At 35.0% G+C, this 24,267-nt stretch overlaps 2 protein-coding genes across 2 annotated transcripts; both read left to right on the top strand.

Annotated features, from left to right (window-relative positions):
* Positions 1-2,292: 2,292 nt before the first annotated feature.
* LOC117108416 lies at positions 2,293-8,461 on the top strand. Its single transcript, XM_033250430.1, has 2 exons — positions 2,293-2,450; positions 6,123-8,461. Exons 1-2 carry the CDS (start codon positions 2,415-2,417, stop codon positions 7,848-7,850), a joined length of 1,764 nt encoding a protein of 587 aa, XP_033106321.1. The 5' UTR covers positions 2,293-2,414; the 3' UTR covers positions 7,851-8,461.
* Positions 8,462-15,183: 6,722 nt separating this feature from the next.
* On the top strand, positions 15,184-24,006 carry LOC117108417. The gene is made up of 2 exons (XM_033250431.1): positions 15,184-15,344; positions 21,157-24,006. The coding sequence occupies exon 2, from the start codon at positions 21,163-21,165 to the stop codon at positions 22,861-22,863; it is 1,701 nt and encodes a 566-aa protein (XP_033106322.1). The 5' UTR covers positions 15,184-15,344; positions 21,157-21,162; the 3' UTR covers positions 22,864-24,006.
* Positions 24,007-24,267: the final 261 nt, after the last annotated feature.

The raw sequence follows: 24,267 nt of genomic DNA, 5'->3' as shown, positions 1-24,267 counted from the left end.
ATAATAATAATAATAATAATAATAATAATAATAATAATAATAATAATAATAACAATAATAAATTGGAGAATTTGTATAGCGCCTGTTAAAAAAATACTTTTTTTTGTCACTGGCGCTTAAGATAAAAGAGTTATTGAGCTAGGTTTTAAGGAGGGTCTTGAATGCATTAGTATCAGAAGTTGATCTAAGCATAGAGCAAAGAAATTTGCTCTATGATCTAAGATTAGGTGGAAGAGAGTTCGCCAGTACGAACATGCAGCACTCTGGGGACAGATAACCTGAGAGAATTTGACTGTCTCTAATAATAATAATAATAATAATAATAATAATAATAATAATAATAATAATAATGAGAATTCTAAAGCGCACATATTCAATGCTAGTGCTCAAGGCGCTACAGAAGGACGGAACTAACAATTACCGTAAATCTTAAGACTACCAGATATAATTTGGAAAACAATGCATTTGGTTACTGTAATACCTGTGTTAATAATTAATGTAGTAAAGCATGTAATGCCAGGGAGCAGTCATATTGAATTGTTGTAATATGACTGCTCCTTTTATTTAAAATACTAACTGACAAGCTTCACAACACCGGTGTTCTTGAAAGTAAAAACGTAAAGGGAATTGCATTGTTCTGTGATTGGTTATTAGTATTAAATTTATTAAAATTACCATTTGATAATTAATTCATAAGTCGAAGATGCTCAAATAATCATAGCCTATCTAGTCTAACATCCAGTATAAGAAAATAGGGAAAAAATATAGTAGTATTATAATTCTGCGAGATCGATGATTAAGAAGCAAGAATGGTAAAAGTGTTCTCATTGTATTTCTATTGTAAATCTTTGAAGGTCTCTGAACATTAATGCTGAAAAGAATACAAAGAATGCGCCACGCCTAAGCGAACTACAGATTGAATAAGTTAATAGACGGATTACGTACTAAGTCGACTTAATGTTAGCAATAAGAAGGTTCAAATGCCATGCATTATAATAACAGTTGTTTAAACTGTTCGAAATAATATTTCTCTCACATTTCATAATAATATTTAGCATTTGACCTGTTTGACGGAAGATGGCGGTCACTTCTTTCTATCAACAACTTTTTTTTCTCTGCAGCCGTTAAAAATATATTTCTATAAAACTATCTCCTGTTTGTTATCAGTGTTTCAATATTTGCTTACATTATCATTAAGCATAAAATAGAAATAATCCTTCTGAAATGTGAATAGAAACTTTAGCTTTAGCCTAGAGCCCATGTCCGATAGCAGATGATAGTCACTTCCATCTATAGCCAGTTTTAGTCAACAATAACAGTAACCCCTCCTTTTGGAAACCCTAAGCCTATTCAGGAGAAATCCTTATTAAGGGGACACTTTTCCATGAAACGAGAGGATTAAATATATCTTTTAACACTACGCCAACCCCTATTACGAGAATACCCTTGAGGGGATAGGACATTTTCTGAGTCAAATAGTCAAATCAACACAATTTAAGCCCTATTAAGGGGACACTTATTTTTTGAATTGCAAATGTTGTTATAAATTAGTTATAATTCAACTGTAACTCATTCTCAGGCAAATTAAGATAAAATTATAGATAATCTCTGTCATCATTGTACGAAAGCATGCCAAAACCCTTATTTATTAAAGGGAGAATTTACATTTTTGGTTAGTGTCCCCTTAATAGGCGCTGTACTGTACTTTTATTGAGCTTATTAGGCCCAGAGCCCACCAACTAAGCGATATCCCATGATCTACCAATCATCATTCACTGTTTGGGTGTGTGATTATTGTTAAGCAAATAAATTAAGCTTTAATACGCAACCAAAACTTGAGAGAACATTTTCACAAGAGTAAAAACAGTACGCAAGGGGAGGGGTAGACAAATTTGTACACTCTGACATATGCATAAATTCGAAATAACATGCAAAATGTAAAATATGGTTAAAGTATAATGCAACCATGAATATAATATTCATTTTTAAGCAACCATGAAGTACATTGCTTTAGTTGACTTCACAAACAATGGAGAATGGTATTGCAAAATCAACGTTTTTTGTACACTTTCAGAGGGGAGGGAGGAGGGGTTACCGAAAAAGAGTACTGTTTGTACACTTGTGAAAATGTTGATAATTGTGAACGACTCCTTATTTCAACCTGGTTCAAGTATATAACTTTCTTCAGGCTTGATTGAGCCAATGCCCAATAGTTCATCGTTCTCGCATGCTCAGATGACTTTTTGTCACGTCATTGCGGACCTAGGTCCTAACCTTTGTCGTGAAATCAAAAGCTCATTGAAGCTTTAATTATCATGCAACCAAATCGTATACACCCGACGTGAAATTCACTGTTCACACCCATCAAAGCTCCTGGTGAGGCAACAGCTATTGTGGTACTGTTTTTTTTTTTCATGGATTGCTTTTACTCTTCAGAAAAACAAGAAATGGTAAGATTTATATTGATTAATAATTTTATTAATCAACCAATCTATAAATCAAGTAGGCCTAACCAACAAACTAGAGGCCATATATACCAACCAATGACCAACTAATCGGCTATTCGATCTCACTTTTGAGGTTATTCTAGTAGTATCCCTATAGGCCTACGTTTATTCCCAATGACTTTACGTTTGAGGTGTTAAATATTTTACTTATAATTTCTTTTTAAATATTCGTGATTGTAATGAAGATCACTATTTCTAGTTGTAGTTATTGAAAAACCAATTATGTTTTCTGGATGACACATTTGTCTCTCAGATTCTAACAATACCTTTGATATGGCTTAACTTAAAGTATTCTATTATTAAAGGTCCTTTCTTTTTTAAGCTTGTTCTGTTATTTAATTTTGAAGTGATTTAAGCTGGTTGTTGAAATATTCTTGTTATAAATCCAGTAGGACCTACTTAAAAGTTCTTTGTATAATATATGCATTCAGTAGCTATGGCTTGATTTTTAGGATCTAGTATAGGCTATATATCATTTATATCAGTTGGCTGTTTAATTTATACCATTTTATATAATAATCTGTATTATTCGATTTGCAAGCATTTTGCTGCAATCTTCTGTCAATGTAAAGTATTGTTAGTGGCCGGTACGTCTCATTTATTTCTTATTTGGTTAAATCACCTTTTTTTGTACGTTAGATAATTCTTCTCTTTCATGCTTCTGTAAGGGTGTTAGTACCAATTTGACCTATATTATCACCAATGTCTCTGTAGAACCAGGGTGCAGCCATGTTCTCCATGAAATAATGACTGCTCCCTGGTAGAACTAGCCTAAAATCATTCTAGTTCCGGGCTCTTATTCTCTTTCTTACTGTCACAAATATGTTTGTTGTTTGCATTCTTCATTTGTGAGGTTACCATTTAAATTGTCATAATTGTAACTGAATTTTTAAATATTTATTTATTTTTTATTTTAATAATATTCAATTTTGTAATATGGTGGTTGGTATCTTAATTTTTGTGAAATTCTGTGTGCATGGTTGTACTTCCGTGCATGTGTCTTCTCCTTCTTCAAGCCACTGCCTTCGTGATCTTCTAATTCTTCAAGCCACTGCCTTCGTGATTTAATCTGTGCACATTTGCCCTTGTAATCAATTAGAGCGATTTAATATTCTTTAATTTTTAACTCAAGTATTTTTGTTTTTATTAACTGCTGTGGGTGTATTTCCTTTGACAATTTATATTTGTTTTTTTCAAAACAAACATATATTTTTGTATTTTTTTCTTGCTCTATTCTCTATTTTTTAAAATTTTGTCAAATATATAATTTTTACACAAATCCCAAATTATTTGGTGTGTTAACCCAGATACTGTACAAAGTCATTACATTCTTTTTATAATACGCTTAATGCCGATTTGAAACTCACTGTCTTTCAATTGACCTTTATTATTTTCCAACAACCTAGACCATTATTTTGTTTTCAATGCTGACTGCCGTTTCTGCTAGATCATTCAGGTTTGGTATAAATAATCTTTTTTTTTAATTAATTTGAATAATTTACTTTGTTGGCAATTCTTTTAGGGACAAAATGATGGTTTAATCCACATTTAATTTTTAATTTGTTTCCACGTGTATTATCCGCGGGTTTTGTTGATGCAATTTTATGCCAGTTAGATAGGCGAATGGAGTTTCTAAAGGGCCTCAACAGTTACCGTATTTATGCAAATAAACGCAAGAGGCGTTTATTGTTGAGAAGGGTTTTTGAGGGGGCGCTTAATCGAGGGAGGCGTTTTTTTTTTTGGTTTTTTATTGGTGTAAAATGGAGATGCATAATTACCGACAAAATGTGCGCCCTTGATCATAATGAAGTATTGATCCTAGCAAGGTTAGGATAAATTAAATTATTTTGGAGTAGAACATTAATAGAATGTGTTGACAATGATGTTGCGTCCATTAGTTTTGTTTACAGTCATTTAGAGGGCAGGGGGCTTTTATTCGAGGAAAAATTTAACGTCCAGTAGTATTTATTCGGTGGAGGCGTTTACAGATTACAAATTAGGCTCTGAATAGGGCATTTATTCGAAGTGTGGGGAGGGGGCGTCTATTCTTGTAAATACGGTATGCATATTTTGGTAGGTTTTTGTTATTTTTACGTCGATATTTGGATTTGATAGACCCCTTTCGGTGTTTACATTGTCATGGCGGAGAGGGCGCACCCGACTGGTAGGCAAATTCGTGATGTACAGTCAAAGTACACAGGAAATATCTTTTGTATTGTTGTGTATAAATAAAATTCGAGCAAATGGAGCAATCTACTATTAATAAAAATTCACCCAAAATTCTTCAAAATTTCTCTGCAAACAAACACTGTCCATTTAAACCTTTGCAAAAGATTATCAGGACAATTTTCAGTGCCCTTCCTCTGGGCTACTCAAATCCGATGTTTTCTTCTTTTGGCCTTATAAACATTTATAATATTAACCATCTACAGCAATGTGTCTTTTATTTTTCTTGGTCAAAATCTCGCTTCTTCATCCTCAATTTGAAGCACCTCTCAGCTTTAATTTTAGTTGAAAGTGTTGAAGGAAGAAAGCATATCTTTCAGCACTGCCGCCATGCCGAAAGCCTCAGCCTCCAACAATGCTGGTTGTAGCCGCATGCTAATGTGAAAGTTGAGATTTCCCTTCTTTGAAACGCTGCTCATTACAGTTGTCAAATTAAATGAAGTCAAATAGGGCCTATACCTAGCCTATTAGAGAGTTTTTTTTTCTATTCACGTTGATATTACCGAAATTAATTCCACACGAATCTTTGATAAGAAATTATATTTAAAAAAAAAAGTAATATGATTAAAAAAAAAAAAAATCAGCCCTACGAATCGCTTAACTGCATAGATGTTATCATTTCACGATGTCTACAGATTTGTGAACAGCAGTAAGCTTTACCAATAGAAATATCCAAATGATCAGCTTCTGCTGGATGGTGCATATAAAATAGAAGAAATGTCAATCGCAATTCTTTCCCTGTTTGTAAAACTTAAGGTAGCTGCTCATCCCTTCTGAAGTTCCTTATTAGTAGTTTAAGTCTTACACTAACTAAATTACACACCAAAAATTAATCTTTTTAATAAAGATAAAGGCTTTAAAGATGAAATGTGTAAATATAGACACATCTCAGTGCTTGGGCATATAATTGCTATAATTATTGAAAAAAGAAATGGAAATACAGGTTATTGAGTATCTGACAATCCACAATCTTCTCAACAGTAGAGGGACACTCTACTATTGAATCACTAGGCTAGAAGCTCTAAACGACTCTGAAGTAATTGGGTCTCTGGGTTTCTAGATATCGCTAAATTGATCTTTAACTTGAAAAAGTTTGTGCGGCCAACGACGTGCATGTAATTGTCTGTTTGACTTAGGTTTAATACAAAAATACATTAAAAATACAATCAATTATTGCAATATATTATTATAAATTTAGTACAGTTAATATGAAATCATGCATCTTTCAGTTAATCATGGACCGTCTTAAAAAATACTCATTGAGAAGACCAGACATTTCTTTCTGTTTGACTTACAGCTTAATACAAAAAGAGATTCACAATACAATCATTAATTGCAATATGCTATTATAAACTCAGTACAGTTAATATGAAATTATCTATCTTTCAGTCAATCATAGACCGTCTTCAAAAAATAATACTCCCTGAGAAGACTAGAAATGGTACGTTCTTTGGAGACATTGAAGAGAGCATGGCTGCTGTACAAGGTCATCTTGATCGACTGAAGAACATGGAGCTGTTTGTCGTGGACAACTCCTTGCGTGAGACGACTGTAGCTTCTCTTAGGGCACACACCATCGAGAACAAGCGAGCTATCTACGAGGAGATCAAGAAGTGTGGGTTTAAGTACTTCGTCGTGGAGTCATTCAACAACCAGGCCAGGATTGGGGATCTGTTCTTGAAAGAACTGATTGAAAAGGGTGAAGATCTTTCAAATGCCTTTGCATTCTCAGAACTGTGGGAGAGTATTGTTGACAAAGTTCCCCAACCAGACATCCCAATTGGACTTCAAAAGTGTAAAAAGTTTGGTATAAATAATGTCTTCCTTGAGTTTGACTTGGTGTATTATAAGATTGATTATGAGAAGATGAACATGGATGAGGTGTGCAAGTATTTAAAAAAGAAGATTGATTGGATCCGAGCGAATCTCTCAGAAAATTCCTTGATCCTGCTAAATTTCAGAGATTTCACCGCAACGATGTTACAACACCCTGAACGTGTCAGACATATGGTTAACTACCTCGCTAGTCTGCCAAAAAAAGAAAGGATCCTGGGTGTAGCATTTGAAGATCTTGGGGCAGGTATTCCTGAGCAGCTTGCAGCATGGACACGTGCTGTCAAGAATGAGATGGAGAGATGTGGATGGAGAGATGGACAGTTGTTGTTCCATCAACACGAACAGTGGGGTTTAATGCATTCAGCTAATCTGCAGGTACTTGCATCAGGCGCTACTGGGATGTGGGCGGGCTTGTGTATTGAAGGTGCTTCACTTGGTCACGCTGATACCTGCACTGCTATACTAAATCTTATCAAACTTGGAAACCAGGCTGTACAGAAACAATACAACTGCACATACCTGAGAGATGCAGCCATCAATGTCACCAAAGCGGTCACTGGTGGGGTAAAACCAAATCCTAAGCAACCAGTCTATGGTGATAGAGCAACTGATATGGTGTATGGCTTTATATTTTCGGACCCCACTGCAAAGGGTGGATTTAACATGGCAGATTTCCTGGGTGTTAAGAGTGAAGTTAGGATTACAAGCATGGCGAATGATGAGATGATCCTGTTAAAACTAAAGGATGTGTTTGGAGAAGACCCACAGTTCACACTTGAGATTGTTGGAAAAATGAAGGAACAGATGCTAAAAAATGCAACAGACGGCAGAAAGGAAGAATACAACAGTAAGATAGGACTAGCCATGTTGTTCGACCAGGCTGGTGGGAAGATGACGAAAGAAATGGCGGATATTATTGCCGAGGCCAATAAGGCCTCATCATTCATCAATACTTTGATAGCTGAGATCAAAGTAGAGTTCGATGAATGGGATGGGAGAGGAGGCGAAGAGATCGACGACCAGCTCACATTCGACCACTTCTACACCGGTTTTATGTCACCTTACTTTGGCTGCTACCGATGCAAAGACACTCAGCAAGGTTTGAGAGCTTTAGACATGGATTCTGATGGTATGATTGACTGGTTCGAGTTCAGACACTTTCTGTTGTGGGCTGGTAGACAGCATCCCAATGTTAAAACTAGTCAAGAACTGCTTGATATTGCGTTTCGGGATGGTCTTATTCCTGCTATGAAAGACGAAATGGATAAATTAGAATTTTAAACAAATAAGCGGTTGAATTTATGAGCCCTTAAGACACTTAATGATAAACGAAAAATGTATACTTGTGAACAAGTATGAGGTGGTCTGTGTTTTTGGAGATATAGACAAACGTCTGAACAAAGTTTTGACGTTCTGCTGAGGCAAGGTTGACGTGACCAAATTCAATTTTACAGTACCGTACTAAAACGGTGATCATTTTGTCAAATTTGAAAAATGTTTCCCAGTGATGTTATAAAGAATGACTGTACGTATATAATATCAAAGAACTTAAATAGCAGAAGAATGTCTTATTCCGCGTATTTGCATTAAAACTTTCGCCCTCCCGCGAGTTGGGTAAAATTTGACCATTTGACTAAGTGGAGAAACTGAGTGGCTCCTTTAATATTGATATATAGCACCGCTGCGCGGACGGGGTAAAATATCTCTCCGTTCTCCCTTTCCAATCAACGCGAAGCTGTTCTATCTTCTGCAATTTATTATCTTTGATAATATTTAAAATACAAAGTTTACAGAAAGCGCGCGCAGTTTTTGTGTGTACGCATTTTGTAAGTCTATGAAACCATTCGGAACTATTATTCTTTACAATTCAATAAAGTTTTATTTTCAAAATATTGATTGACTTGACGTAATTCACTTTTACAGTACTTAAAATTGTAATCATTTTGTCAAATTTGAAAGTTTTTTACCGTGAAGTTACCAAGAATGACTATATATAGTAAATCAGTGGCGTACGCTAATCTGGGGTCTGTTGCTGGATTACCGTACGCCAGTGATTGCGCGATAATACTGGCGTTCGCTACGCCGCGCACAAGTTCACACCACTCGATTAACGTTACGCTAGCGTAAGTCGTTGTGTCTGAACATAGCCTATATGCTGTTTGTATAGTTCAGCTAACACGGCTATCCCACTGTTTTGAAGGGCAAGATTGTATTTTGAAACGGAACTGAAGGAATACCTTAAACATAAAGATAAAGATAAAGAAGATGATAAATCCATACTGTAATATTTAAAAAAAATTAATTATCATCAATCAAATTACGATTTATGTATTGTTCATTTAACTTTTTTTTTGTAATTTGAATACTTCTATTTCCTTTTGATTGATATCATTTTGATCGAGATCAAAAAGTGTGAAAGTGGAGATCCATAGACCAGCCTAATAAAGATAAGATCATGTAGACCTAATTATTATATAGGCCTAAGAATAGGCTGTTGCCCTGCAACCGCGAGTCGCGCATCGAGGAAACAGTCTTGCGATTGAAAGGAACTGTCTGGCAAAACAAACACAACATTTCAACATTAGCATTGCACTTCGGATTCAACACTAGTCACAAAGCGCACTCGTTGGTCAAGAGGTTATGACAGACTAGTTATCTGCAGGTCGCAGTTTCCGTTCCCTATCAGTTTTTTTCAATAAGTATTTGTTCGTACTGAGCTCGGTATGATAACACACCAGGTAGGGGTAATCACTCCTACAATCAAACGTTATGAAATTCGCGAACGTTGAGAACGCTCTGAGTTAAAAAAACATTGATACAATGTTAGCAAACGTTGTTTAGTTCGAATTTCCATGATAAATACGTATTGAAATATAACTCTAATGTTATTATGTTTATATCTTCAAATTGTTAACTTGGCGAAAAATCGGTAGTTGCTCTACATTCTGACACTGGCCAAGCTAAGAAGCTAATTTGCAAACATCTTTCACCAGTCGGATCCAGCATATATTTTTATGCTAGAACAATCTAAGTGACATGAATGTGCTGTTTTAGTTGTCATCATAAACATATTTGATCAGCATATATGTTGTTAAAGAAAGTAATACATTGTCAATTTGAGGCCCTTTACCCAAATTGATTCTTTTGGGAACAATCTATTTTATTTTAGATATTTTACATGTAGAAATTAAAATGCAGGTTCGTTGACCAGTAGAAACAATGTAAAAAGTACTGTATACATTTTACATTTGTTATCTCTTGCACGTGAAAACGTTATGCGTCAAAACCATACGATTAACATATGGTTCTTGTACATAATTTACCATCAAAACATATTCCATATTATTTTCTCTGAAATGTTTTTCACCGTGCGTTTATATGCATTTTTTATTTATTCTAACCGAACTACCCAGTTAAACAATTAATGGTAAATAACATTTACACTGTGTAGAAAACGTTATTTTACAACTAAATAGCTTTGCAACGTTGCTGAAACGTTGTGTTATTTTCTTCTGACATACCTAACAATACGGGTAGAAAGTTATAATAATGTTTTGTGCAATTTTGCGTGTAAAGGAGATCAAACCTTTAAAGACCTAATAGACTGCATGTTCCACTTATATTTGTTATGTTCACTTACATCCCCGATGACTGTGGTAGAATGTTTCCAACTTATTTCACTCACATACACTAAGACCTTCCTGACCACACCCACTTCGCTCCTGTCGGGGACATCCAGCTAACAATATTACGTTATAAGAACGTTATAAAAACGTTACAGTTTGGTGATAAAAACGTTATTTTGTAAAACCATATGTACGTACTTATAACCTAATTTCACAACGTCACAACGTTGTGCGAACGTAATTTTGTTACATACCTAACTGCAACGTTCGCGAACGTTATAAGAATGTTTTGTGTTTGATCGATCTCCTCCCCATCCTCCCGTCGAGCAAATCTTGGCACTACTCTGGCTCACCACACGCCTCTCCTATTCACACAGATTTATGTATTTTAGTTTTATGTTGGTCACTTACTAATGTTAATCTTCTTCCTAATCTTATTTTATTCTTAGTCCTCTTTTTTTACTCATATGCCATATTTTATAAATAATAATTTATTGAAATGTCTATATAAAACTGATTGACGACGAACAAAACACCATATGCCCGACGTTTGACCAACTACAAGTATGACGCTTACAAATAGAATGTACAAAAATGGCCAAAGACTCCACAGATCTACATGTTTCAAGCATTTAATACAGCGTGGCAATGGCTCCAGATGAGAAGTACGTGAAATAGATCAAACGTGTAAGTGGAAAAATGTTCGATCAAAAAATGGTACACAGGTGAAAAAAGAAGTGAAGTGGGTCTTTAATGAGCTTTCCCCTAGGAGCAGGGACAGATCTAGAGGAAGATAATATGCTTTAGCCCTCCTCACACCAGCGTGACTTAATTTGTGGGAGGTTCGTTTCAGTAGAAAGTGGACCCTTTGGAAACCATTATACAATAACGTAATATTGTTGCTGGGAAAGATTAAGAAATGCCTCGCTGAAATACTTTTGGCTCTCCGATACTCTGGAGAACATTGTAAATATATCTACGAATTTCTTGTTTTTAAATGCGGACCTTCTCCAGTTTTTGAGCGGTTCGTCGTAACCCCCTTAACCCCCCACGCTACAAGCCTGCTCACACCCCCAGTACTAGCCATTTTTGTCACTTTCAAATGGTCACCTATGGTAAGACTAGGGCTGAATTGCTTTTAGTAATTTAGGTTTTCCCTTTTTCCTTTACAATAAATTGTTTTTTTGTAGTACAAAGAGATCAATCCTAGAACTATTAGTATAATATAATTTTTGTTGAACCTGTAATTTATATATATGGGTGATGAGCTACGGTATGTGGTAATCTAAACATGAATACAGTGGTGACACATATCTGTGAATTAGAGTATTTTCTTTTTAATATTTGCAAAATCCTGGACAACACAACATTGAAAAATCTTACTTAATTGATCGTACTTATCATCATCTAATTTTGAACTCCCTCGTGATCCAAAAAAATTAATAAATATATCAATGTGTCCGTATACTAATAGCTCACAGATGAATTATCAAATAATTGCAACATCGCGGATCAACCGTGGATAATTCTACTAATTGATGTCTGCGAATTAAATATGTTCCTAGTTACCTTTTCAAACTGAATCAAAGAGACAGTCGCAATTCCCAACATTTTGACCCGAATTTAATATAAAGAAATACTTGAGCTCTTTTTTAACGAAAAGTCTATTATCGGCCCCTCGGAGTCGGGGTACAGAACGCCTCATCGGTGAGAAGAAGGCAATAATTGTCAAGGAACCTGGTGCAGAATACATGGAACCTGGTGCAGAATACACAAAAGGATTATTACAATTATAAAAATGTAAACAATCCAAAAGCCAGATCTTTTGTTTTGGAAATGAAACAGCAACTGAACTTATGCGACCCATGGAGGCAAATTAATGAATCGTCGTTAAATTACACTTGGAGCGTTAAGAACCTTACTAAAAGTGCCCGACTAGATTTCTTTTTAATGTCAAATGAACTTATGTCCTTCGTACAGGAATGTAATATAGAAACTAAATATGGGTCAGATCATACCCCAGTAACGCTAAAACTGAAATTATCGAATATTTCTAGAGGAAAAGGGCTGTGGAAATTTAATAACTCGCTGTTAAGAGATTTGAAATATATTGAAAAGGTTAAAGAAAAGATAAACACTGTGAAAAAACAGTATGCCCTTAACTACAATGAAGATACCCCATCAGATGAAATCATGTTCAATATAAATGACCAATTATTTTATGAAACATTATTATGTGAAATAAGAGGAATGACAATTGCATACAGTAGTGGACTAATTAAAACAAGCCGCCAACAGGAATCAAAATTGTGGGAGAAAATCAAGTCTCTAGAACTTTCCATTAGGGGGTTGTTACTTTTAAATTTAACTGAAGATGCTAAAATTTTAACAGATGAATGTAATACCGTACAAAAAGAGTTACAAAAATTTAGGGAAAAAAGGTTGCTTGGAGCTTTTATTAGATCGAAAGCCACATGGATTGAACAAGGAGAAAAACCGACAAAATATTTTTTGAATTTAGAAAAAAGAAATTACGTAAACAAAATAATCCATGAAATACAAAAAGACAATCTTTAACACTGTATAAATTGTATTTAAAACTCTGTTCTTCAAAGTGTTTCATTACACACAGGGTATATACTCTTGATAAAGCGCCGCCGCGCTAATTCTAGAGCGGCGATTAGCGAAAAAAAAAAAATCAGGTTTGATGCGGCGCTTATTCGAGAGCAGTGTTTAATTCAAGCATTTACGGTAACTTTAGAACAAATTCGCTCATTTGAGACCTTTTTACCTTCTCTGCATAATGTAGAATATGACCAAACTGCGTCCCAAAATATTAATCCAGACTGGGGCGGATGTAGGGGGTGCAAAACGTCCGGTCGCACCCCCTAAATTGTATTAAGAAAAATAATTATTGTATTGTATTGTTGGAGTGCAATTTCCGGGCACCTAGAGGCAGGCGCGGATCCAGACCTCTTCGCAACGTTCGCCAATATAAAGTGACAGCAGTGCCTGGTGGTCTGGCGAATTCCAACTCTTTCTGTCAGGAATGCCACCTACCTAAACCAAAGACAAAATATATAGACAAAATAAACTTTTTGCGTTGTCTAAGTATTACTCAAAGAGGGACTGTAATTAAATCGGCTGCGCAATAATGTACGGTACACTGTTGAGTTCTTTATTAGGCCTATCATTATGATTTATGTCACAATGTATGGTTAATACAAAATCAATCACAGGGAGGCTATACATGTGCGTTGATTCTAAAACCTTATTAAAAGGCATATATAATTTTATTCTATTTTGTTATTCCAAAATTACACCAAAGCGGAAACATATTATTTTAATTATTACTTTTGATTAATGAATTATTATATCATTATTTTAACGAATGCTGTTCGTTCAAAACAAAACAAAACAAAAAAATAACAAAAAAAAAACAAAAAAAAAAACAAAAAAAAAAAAAGAATTGTGATTTTCTGTGATTTAAAAATAAAATCTTAAGTTTTTATATTATAACCAGTAGGCATAATCTACTCAGTCTGTCGTGATTCGGAAAAACGCAATTTATTCAATTTTGAAATTTTGGCTTGGGGGCACCCTGTGGATGTAATCTATCATGGAACGTGATCATATAGGCTTAGGCTTACTCCAAACAATTTTTCGAAATATGAAATTATTATGAAATAATCACAGAAGACATTTTATGCATAGGCCTATTTAATTACTTTCCCAGCTGGTAGCGGTACAATAGAAATGCATTATTATTTTTCCTGAAGTTAGAACTTAAATGTTGTGGTCATAAGATTAATTTTAGAACCGCATTATTAACAAGATTATTAGGTTAATCTTTCCACGTCGAAGCGTGCACTAAATACGTATTTTTTTATATTTATTTTTAAAAAATTGGATATAACATGTGTATAATGATTTTGATAAACAATCATAATTCTATGTACTATCTATTAAACATTTAAAGAATGGACTTCCTTATGTTGTGGTCATAATTAGACGGTAATATTTTAAAGACCATTCAACAAACAACATGAAACATATATCAAACTTTTAGGCTAAACCTTCCGCTTTCGAGCATGCATATAACGTTAGTTTTAGATATTACATTTTCATGACAGTCGAGAATGTACTGATTATATAAATTGTAGATAATTACTGTTGTCTGATTGTGTGCATTGAAAATGTGACGACGAACTCGGGATACGGGCCTCGGTTGACACTCATGTATCAAAGGGCATGTTAATTAACCTTGCACGATGCCTCCCATCATCACATCATCATCATCATCATCATTGCAATTGATGGGGGAAAACTATTAATTCAGTGCGTATTCATTCATCAATGGAAGACTCGTAATGCACTAGTGCATTTCTCAGCATTTAGAAAAAACAGAACTTTCCGAAGCTAGGAGAACCCCAAGACTACCACAAACCACCCTCCCCACCCCATGTCTAAAATAGTCTTCTAGCGACGGAACAAACAAACATTATTTCTCTTCCCATGACCCCGCCCACCCATTATGTGCGATAGTCGGGGTAAAGCTCGGTTTCCCTATAATTGCTCACCCTATCGGCGACAGTCGCCGATTGCGTTGCAGACACAGACGAATCAGTGCATTGCTAGCTGCCCTGCTCAATTGGGAAGGCACCCCGATTGGCCTGTGAACCACAACTGTCACGACTGTCGCCGATAGGTGGGTGATTCTATGGAAACAGAGCTAAAACTCTGGATCCGCGCCTGAGAGTTCCCTATTCTCAAAAGTTTCTATTCTCTCAGCCCCAACCATGGTGGGGGCAGTGAGGTGGACCCTCATGCACCCGCTACCGCCAAATCCTACATCCGCCCCGGGCCAGACAAGAACTAATTGAGAGAATGTTGAGTTTTTTTCACTTTCGTGAGCCCAATAATAGTTGAACGTTCTCGCATGCATGGATGACTATGACACGTCATTCAGTCCTGGGTCTTGCAATCGAAAGCCTTGTTGCAATCGAAAGCTCTCTGAAGCGTTAGTTATCACGCAACCAAAACGTATACACACGAAGTGAAATTCTCTCACACCCATCAAAGACGTTGGTGAGACAACATCCACTGTGGTACTCTTTTTTGTTTTTAGTATTCATAAAACCAAGCAAAGGTAAGAATTTCTTAAATCAATTAAAGCTTATTCTTGAGCCAATACAAATTCTTTCCTGGGATCACTCAAAGTTAATACTTCTAAACATGTCAATATGCATCAGTACACGTTATATATAGGCCTAATAGAACACATAGGCCTAAGCGTGATAAAAAAAAATCTTAAATCCATAAATCTCAGGTCAGGTCTTAAGATAGAAATGCGATACTGTGGTTCAATTTCGTTTTTATCCTTTTGCAAGTTTCTTTAAATGTTTGTTTAACAATACTACTAGTAATAATAATAATAATAATAATAATAATAATGATAATGACGATAGTAATAATTGATAATAATATTAATAGCAATAAAAAGTAAAGAAAATTGTGCTAAATGCGAAAAAAAGTTGTGATTTGTTGATCATAATATAGTATATAGTTAAAGCTTAGCAAGCTATAATTAGGCCTAAGTTGTTCTGGATATTAAGTAGATCCCTGATAAAAGATCATGAGAAATTTTTTGGCGTTTCATTTTTACTATAATGGTAATGTGATGATGATGAATTTTACTATATAAAAGTGTCATTTCCGGCCATCTCGAGAGGTACTATTTCCAAATTCTCTCACCTCAGCCCCAGCCATGGTGGGGCTGAGGTGGTTGTGAAATCACGTTTTTGAAGTAGGCCTATGTAGAGTACATACTAAAAGACAATGTTTTTAAGCTTGGTTTTATATGGCATATCACACACACATTAATAAGATCTCTATGGTTGTCAAAAATCTCTGATAAAAGATCATGTTTGTTTAATAATACTACTACTACTAATAGTAATAATAATAACAATGATGATGATGATGACGATAGTAATAATTGATAATATTAATAGCAATAAAAAGTGAAGAAAATTGTGCTAAATGGGAAAAAAAAAGTTGTGATTTGTTGATCATACTATAGTATATAGTTAAAGCTTAGTAAGTTATAATTAGGCCTAAGTTGTCCTGGATATTAAGTAGATCCCTGATAAAAGATAATGAGAAATGTGTTGGCGTTTCATTTTGACTATAATGGTAATGTGATGATGATGAATTTTACTATATAAAAGTGTCATTTCCGGCCATCTCGAGAGGTACTATTTCCTCAAATTTTCTCACCTCAGTCTCCGCCATGGTGGGGTTGAGGTGGTTGTGAAATCACGTTTTTGAAGTAGGCCTATGTAAAGTACATTCTCAAAAACAATGTTTTTAAGCTTTGTTTTCTATGGTATACACACACACATTAATAGGATCTCTATGGTTGTCAAAAATCCCTGATAAAAGAACATGAGAATTTTACTAAAAGTGTCATTTCTGGCCATCTAGAGGTACTTGAGCAGAGGTGGATTCAAGGCCCCCCCCCCCTCTCATTTTTTTAAGGAAAAAAAAAAGAAAAATATATTCAAATTGTGCGAGTGTATTTCCGGCCATTTCCCCCCCCCTCTCATTTTTTTAAGGAAAAAAAAAAAGAAAAATATATTCAAATTGTGCGAGTGTATTTCCGGCCATTTCCAATCTTAAATTTTCTTACCTAAGCCCCAACCATGGTGGGGCTGAGGTGGGTGGTTCCTCGGTCTGTGAAAGTTCCATCCTGGTTCACCTCTCTTTCGAATTCCTGGATCTGCCACTGTTGATTTATTATATAATTATTTTTGCGCTTATTTATAATGCGTCTATTGCAATTTTCACTTTATCCTCTCAAACAGTCCTAAGAACGTTCAGAGTGCGCTAATTCACAGGGGATTCACCCCTTGACCCCGCCAGGGTCCTACGTAATTCTCATAACGGCTCCCCCTTTCAAAATCCTGGCTACGTCCCTGAAGCAACTAACTACAATATATTATGCCCAATAACCGATTAATTGAATATTCGATCACACTGTATAAGTTGTTCCAGTGGCGTTGCTAGGTTCCGAGGGGACCCTGGTTAGAGAGTACAGGTGGTGTTCTTGACGCATTGGTCGCCAGGCTAAGCTCTATACAGTTAGTAAATATTACTCTTTTAAAGTAATCCATAGTAAACCATCCTCCGTTGAATCCCAGTATTTCTGGTAAGCGTTTCGGGCCCAAAAATATATTTTTTAGTGAATTATTGTAAAATTTATTATTATGTAATTCTAAAGTAATCATGCAGTAATACATGAATTGTTTTTTTTTTTCGAATTTTGGCTTCGGGGCCAGGATATTTATTACTAACGTATTATAATACAGATACCTTATTGTCATGAAATTAATAATTTTACCAAATTGATCTATAGTTAAACTATTTTGCTCACACAGAACACTTTTCATGGGCGGATTCAGAAATGTCAGGGGGCGGGGGTGGGGCGGAAGGTGGCCCCAAAGTGGGGCCGATTGATATAACAATACTCGAACATTCTGTGTTCTAGACGCCCGAAAATAACTTCTGAAACTAGGTTTCGACGACCTGAATAACGATTGTAAATTGTAATGATGAAAGTAAAAGTGCCAGCCGGGTATGATCATTTCAAAAAAAAAAAAAAAAAATAAAAAAAAAAAAAAAAAAAACAAAAAAAAAAAAACAAAAAAAAAAAAGCCTATATTTAGCGTTTGGGTCGATGGAAATTATCATCTCCGACATGTTTAAAACACATGATTTCGTGCTGCGACTATTATAGATCTCGCTTCGACCAAAGATTTCGCCCTGGCTGACTTGATCGTGGGTGTGAGGGAGTGTGGAATGTTCATTAGAGACGCTCCCATAATATGAAGTTATTTTGAAACAGTTGTTCTTACATGACATCATACTCTTACCAGTAAAACTTAATCAAACATTATAATTATAAAAATAGGCCTATTCACAAAAGAGATATTATACGGTAGGTCTATGCTGGTACCTAATGCTATAACCCTTAGTTCTTAATTAATTTGTTTAAAAGGCCACATTTTTTTTTAGTTGATCTCATGGGCCAAAGATAATATCTGAGTCATAAAGCAACTCGTTGTATTTGTTTTGGTAATTTCAAATTCTACTTTTTATTATGCTACACTACAATATTGGTGTACTAAAACATTTAAATTCTGTAACTATTTGTAAAGAATACATATCAATATTCTGTTTACACCATATTTGTCTTCTTTACAAGATAAAGAGAATGTTAAGCAATAAGAAATTGCATATTGTGTATAATTGTTTAATTTATAAAACGGTAAATTAACATAATGCTAATACTGATAGTGAAACCATGGATGGATAGTGTACTAAACGTATTCCTCAATGGTTATGCTACCAACAACCTTAAAGACTTTTTGGCGTAAAGTTGGCGTAATAATCGTAGAAGAGAAACACTAAAGAGCACTAAGAGCTGATTCCTGATGATGACATAATTAATGTCGAAATATTGAATCTCTACACGATGGCATGCATTTCGATACTTGGAGTATTATATATTGTATTATACTATCTTAACTAAGAGTAAAAGTACTGTAGAAGAGCAGAAGTGGTCCCTGCCGTTTTGTGGTCTATTTCCTCTGGAACTTTGATAATATTGGCACTCCTTGCTGAAGTATTAACTGATGCAGCAACATATGTATATATAATGAACGACTAGGAAATAGGTGTGATATTCAAAGGTCAAAAGAATAAGTAGGCCTATGTTTGAAATTTATTTCCTGTTTCAACTTTCCTCTATTTCGTATGTGAACCAGGATGCAACATGTGTGGTGGAATCTTACGACAAGACATTATAATATATTATATGTTATACTGAAATAAAAAGCAAAATAAAAACAAATAATATGTTCTGCCTTATACAGTATAATGAACTGATGAAAAAATCATATATCGGAAAAATACTGGGGGAAGGTAGCCGGGGGAAAATAGCCGCGACCGAGAGAAAAAAAAAATCCCCCAGTCTAAAAAAAGGTCGAGGGGAAGGTTAGCAGGTGGTAATTGCCATAGTTCTATTTTCAGTAAAGTAAAACCTAAATCCACCTCGATTTTGAGTCTAGTCAACTAACAAGTCTTCCCATGCTTTTCCAGGTGTAACTATAACTTACATTCCAATCTTTGGCGTCTGTTGATTTTTTATGTATTCACGCGTAATGCGAAAATTATTTATCAAATGTTTTACTTTTTTTTATTATTATTATTTGCTTTAATTTAATTTTTTCACACTGGCCAGATTTAATGGCTCCGCTGGCCAAATTGGCCCGCAGGCCGCCTATTAAGAACCAGGACTATAGATTCTGCCCAGAAAATCACACGGAAGCTAGTACCATGACCCAGAATAATGACTAAATCAAAATTCGTATTTTAAGTAATATTAATAAGACATTGTATTGCAAAAATGATAAAAATTAATTGTTTAAAATTTCTTATCAATACCATAACTAGATGAAATGAGATCCTTATTCCTTAATAGGCGAGGATCCACAATTTCGCACTTTTCCCTTGGCGAAGGTTACACTGATTATAGAGGAATTATAATTCCTCCATGGACTAATATAAAGCACTAAAAACGTAGAAAATGACTGCAGTGTCGTGTATTGTACTTAAGATGACGGTGAAAGTAAATTCTTTACGTTGGACTGAAGAATATACGAGGTGCTTAGTATTTTAATATTGTTAAAAATGATATGTAAAAGAATTATAAATACACAGGGTATAATATGCTATGCATTATCTAATAATCGTATTGATTGTTTTTGAAATAGGACCGAATACGTTGAGTTTCGAATAACACAGCTGCAGGTACGGCCTGAGGCATTCACGACTTTAGTTTTAGTTTCTATTCGGAAACATTTTTGTTACAGTGGCACACATCACACTGGTGGTACAGCCAAAGAAAATTCATTAACAAACAAAAGATACATAAAAAAAATAACTTAACTAGGGCAAATTAAACTACTGTTTACGAACAGCAAAATAAAAAAAGAATGTAGCAATTGACCACTGCTGTTTTCGTAAGCGAGCAGTCACATAATTTATAGGTGGGGCTAGGGTTTCTGATACGCGCATGCTCAGTCGATTAGCGTTAACATTATAGACTCGGAGGATACAACAGAAAGGTTTCTGTTTGTATACATGGTAATTATGGGACTTCACTATGTCTGTAAAATTGCTTCCTGGTTCCTAGTTCCTTATTCAAACGTTTTATTTAGCAATAATACCTTGTTATTCGACAAAATAGATTAGTGTGAAAAGAAAAGAGCTAAAAACAAATACTTTACACTTCACACACTAAATTAATGGGACAGTGGTAAGATAAAGTGACTCTGTGGGAGCCAGATCACACCTTCAGCCTACCAGGGAAACATAGATATTCATTTTTTTTTTTGTAAAATAACGACAAAGTTCTATTTTGGCATTTTTTACGATTATTTTGGGGTACCAAGTATGAGAACCATATATTTTTAAAGCTAATTTGCATACTTGAGATAATTTTCATATGAAAGAGACATATGGTTAATATATGATTTTTTGGAATTTTATCCCCTCATCATAATTGATAACAAAATTTAAAAGAATATGCAATTTGTTTCACTTTTGGCTATATTTTAAGTTACATTTCCTTATAGTACTCGGTATAATATAATTTGAGATATGGAAAAAGTAAAATTTACTCCTGTGACATGACATATGCACTTTGGATAGATTATAAGAGGTAGCCTTTCCCTGCTTCTTACTAATCGGTTCTAAATAATGTTTTGTTGTTTGGGGTGGCGGGTTTGGATGGGACTATACGTAAGAATATACGTTTTGTTTAATTTATTGCGGACAATAGCAATGTGTTATTATAAACTCACTACATAACAGTTTCAAAAACATTTATCTTTCAGCCAATTATGCACCGTCTTGGAAAAACCAGAAATGGTACGTTCTTGGGAGATATTGAAGAAAGCATGGCTGCTGTACAAGGGAAACTATATCGACTGAAAAACATGGAGCTGTTTGTATTGGACAACTCCATGCGTGAGACGACTGTTGCTTCTCTTAGGGCACACACTATTGAGAACAAGCGAGCTATCTACGAGGAGATCAAGAAGTGTGGGTTCAAGTACTTTGTCGTGGAGTCATTCAACAACCAAGCCAGGATTGGCGATCTGTTCTTGAAGGAGCTGATTAAAAAAGGTGAAGACCTCTCCAATGCCTTTGCATTCTCAGAAATGTGGGAGACAATTGTTGACAAAGTTCCTCAACCAGACATTCCTATTGGACTTCAAAAGTGTAAAAAGTTTGGTTTAAACAATGTCATCCTTGAGTTGGATTTGGTGTATTATAAGATTGATTATGAGAAGATAAACATGGATGAGATGTGCAAGTATTTGAAAGATAAGATTGACTGGATCCGTGCGAATCTCTCAGAGAATTCCTTGATCCTGCTAAACTTCAGGGATTTTTCTGCAACGATGTTACAACACCCTGAACGTGTCAGACATATTGTTAACTACCTCGCTAGTCTACCCAAGAAAGAAAAGATCCTGGGTGTAATATTTGAAGATCTTGGGGCAGGTATTCCTGAGCAGCTTGCAGCATGGACACGTGCGGTCAAGAATGAGATGGAGAGATGTGGATGGAGTGAAGGACAGTTGTTGTTCCATCAACATGAGCAGTGGGGCTTAATGCATGCAGCTAATCTCGAGGTACTTGCATCAGGTGCTACTGGGATGTGGGCTGGCTTGTGTATTGAAGGTGCTTCACTTGGACACGCTGATACATGCACTGCGATATTAAATCTCATTAGACTTGGTAACCAGGCTGTACAGAAACAATACAACTGCACATACCTAAGAGATGCAGCCATAAATGTCACCAAAGCGGTCACTGGTGGTGTAAAACCAAATCCTAAGCAACCAGTCTATGGTGATAGAGCAACTGATATGGTGTATGGAATTTTTTTTTCGGATCCGACTGCAAAGGGTGGATTTAACATGGCAGAGTTTCTGGGTGTTAAGAGTGAAGTTAGGATTACAAGCATGGCGAATGATGAAATGATCCTGTTGAAACTAAAGGATGTGTTCGGAGAAGACCCACAGTTCACACTGGATATTGCTGGAAAAATGAAGGAACAAATGCTGAAAAATGCGACAGACGGCAGAAAGGAAGAATACAACAGTAGGATAGGACTAGCCATGTTGTTCGACCAGGCTGGTGGGAAGATGACGAAAGAAATGGCGGATATTATTGCCGAGGCCGAAAAGACATCGCCATTCATCAACATGCTAATAGATGAGATCAAGTTAGAGTGGGATGAATGGGATGGCAGAGATGGTGAGATCGACGACCAGCTCACATTCGACCACTTCTACACCGGTTTTATGTCACCTTACTTTGGCTGCTACCGATGCAAAGACACTCAGCAAGGTTTGAGTGCTTTAGACATGGATTCTGATGGCATGATTGACTGGTTCGAGTTTAGACACTTCCTATTGTGGGCTGGTAGACAGCATCCCAATGTTAAAACTGGTCAAGAACTGCTTGACATTACGTTTAGAGACGGTCTTATCCCTGCTATGAAAGACGAAATGGATAAAATTAAACTTTAAACAAAAAATAACAAAATTATTATTAATAAATAAGTTTGAATTGATGAGCCTTTAAACACTTACGATAAACGGGAGATTTATATTTGTGAACAAGTATGAGGTAGTCTGTATATATATATATATATATATATATATATACTGTATATATATATTTTACATAAACCTGTTACAAGGTACCGTATCTAAAAATGTCATTTCAAGGTATGTAAAACTAAATTACACTGGAAGTTAAGATAGAAATTGTATTTCTGAAACATTTTAAAATTATTAAATCATATTATGCTAACTATAAATGACTGAAAATTTCAATGGGGAGGCATATATTTGAAATAAAATAAAATAAATCTCAAAAAGATATGTCGGTCAGCCTTGGGCAATATATTATTAGGACTAACGAGAACCGTATTCCGGTCAGTATTATAAACCAATGGTGTCACCATCACTTGAATGATTCCTAGCCTCCTAACCATTTTTACTCAATTACCTTCTATTGATTAAATATGTGAAGGCTGTATACGTCGATTTCGACGATTTTGTAAGTGACGACATTTATTGTCACGTGAAAAAAAAAACTGAAAACGCCATTCAGTACCTTTTTCTATTCAATAAAATGCAGCATGTGTAAAATTAACACGCGTGGGTATCTGGGGCTTGGACAGGAAAAAGAAAGTAAAAATTGAAATTGATTACTACTACTTGGGAAGTTTATCTAGTACCAGGATATATGAGCCCGTTCACATTTTAAGGAACTTAGGGTATATTTAGAAATTTTCACATGTTTTTATTTTTTAGTTTTCTTTTTATTTGTTCAAAACAATAAAAATAACCACTAGCGGCTGTATCAAGATAAATGGTATTTTAATTTAGAAAACTGAATAAATTTTTTTGTTGGTATTACTGTACTTGACAATGGAGGTAATAGTAGTGACTATCGGTCAAAGTTTATTATGATGAATTGTCACCTACGAAAATTCATATATAATATGAATGTCATAGACGATCAATTTGGATCGAAGGTCTAATGTCTGTCCAACAATGTACACAACAAAAAGAATTACAAACTTTTAAATTTAACAAATAAGTAAATCTTTATTTCTAAAATAATAGGTCTTCTTTTTAAACAATAAACAACACAATACAAATACAAACATAGAAAACATTAAATATTAAATATCAAATTCGCAACCAATGCTTTTAATTCTAATAGATGTGTATAAGAGACAGGCGTAGAGTATCGTAATCAGTTATACCTATCAAGAATGATGGTGGATATTCAACGCATTATCAAGACAGACGTGTTTAAGCGGGAACAGTGATTAAATAGAGACGTAGTATTCGTCATTACTATTTACTCCAATAATGTTATAATATATTAATTAAACTGGTAGTTATTTGCTATGGCTA

Source organism: Anneissia japonica, unplaced genomic scaffold, assembly GCF_011630105.1.
Source record: "Anneissia japonica isolate Jap-2015-1 unplaced genomic scaffold, ASM1163010v1 scaffold1776_len382430_cov169, whole genome shotgun sequence".
NCBI classification, from domain to species: domain Eukaryota; kingdom Metazoa; phylum Echinodermata; class Crinoidea; order Comatulida; family Comatulidae; genus Anneissia; species Anneissia japonica.
This window is presented reverse-complemented; position numbering and strand designations above follow the sequence as displayed.

Bases quoted from the DNA above. Each gene is read 5' to 3' on its own strand.
- LOC117108416 (XM_033250430.1), top strand. From the start codon at position 2,415: ATGGATTGCTTTTACTCTTCAGAAAAACAAGAAATG. The intron at 2,451-6,122 runs GTAAGATTTATA...TCTATCTTTCAG, and splicing joins CTTCAGAAAAACAAGAAATG to TCAATCATAGACCGTCTTCA.
- LOC117108417 (XM_033250431.1), top strand. From the start codon at position 21,163: ATGCACCGTCTTGGAAAAACCAGAAATGGTACGTTCTTGGGAGATATT.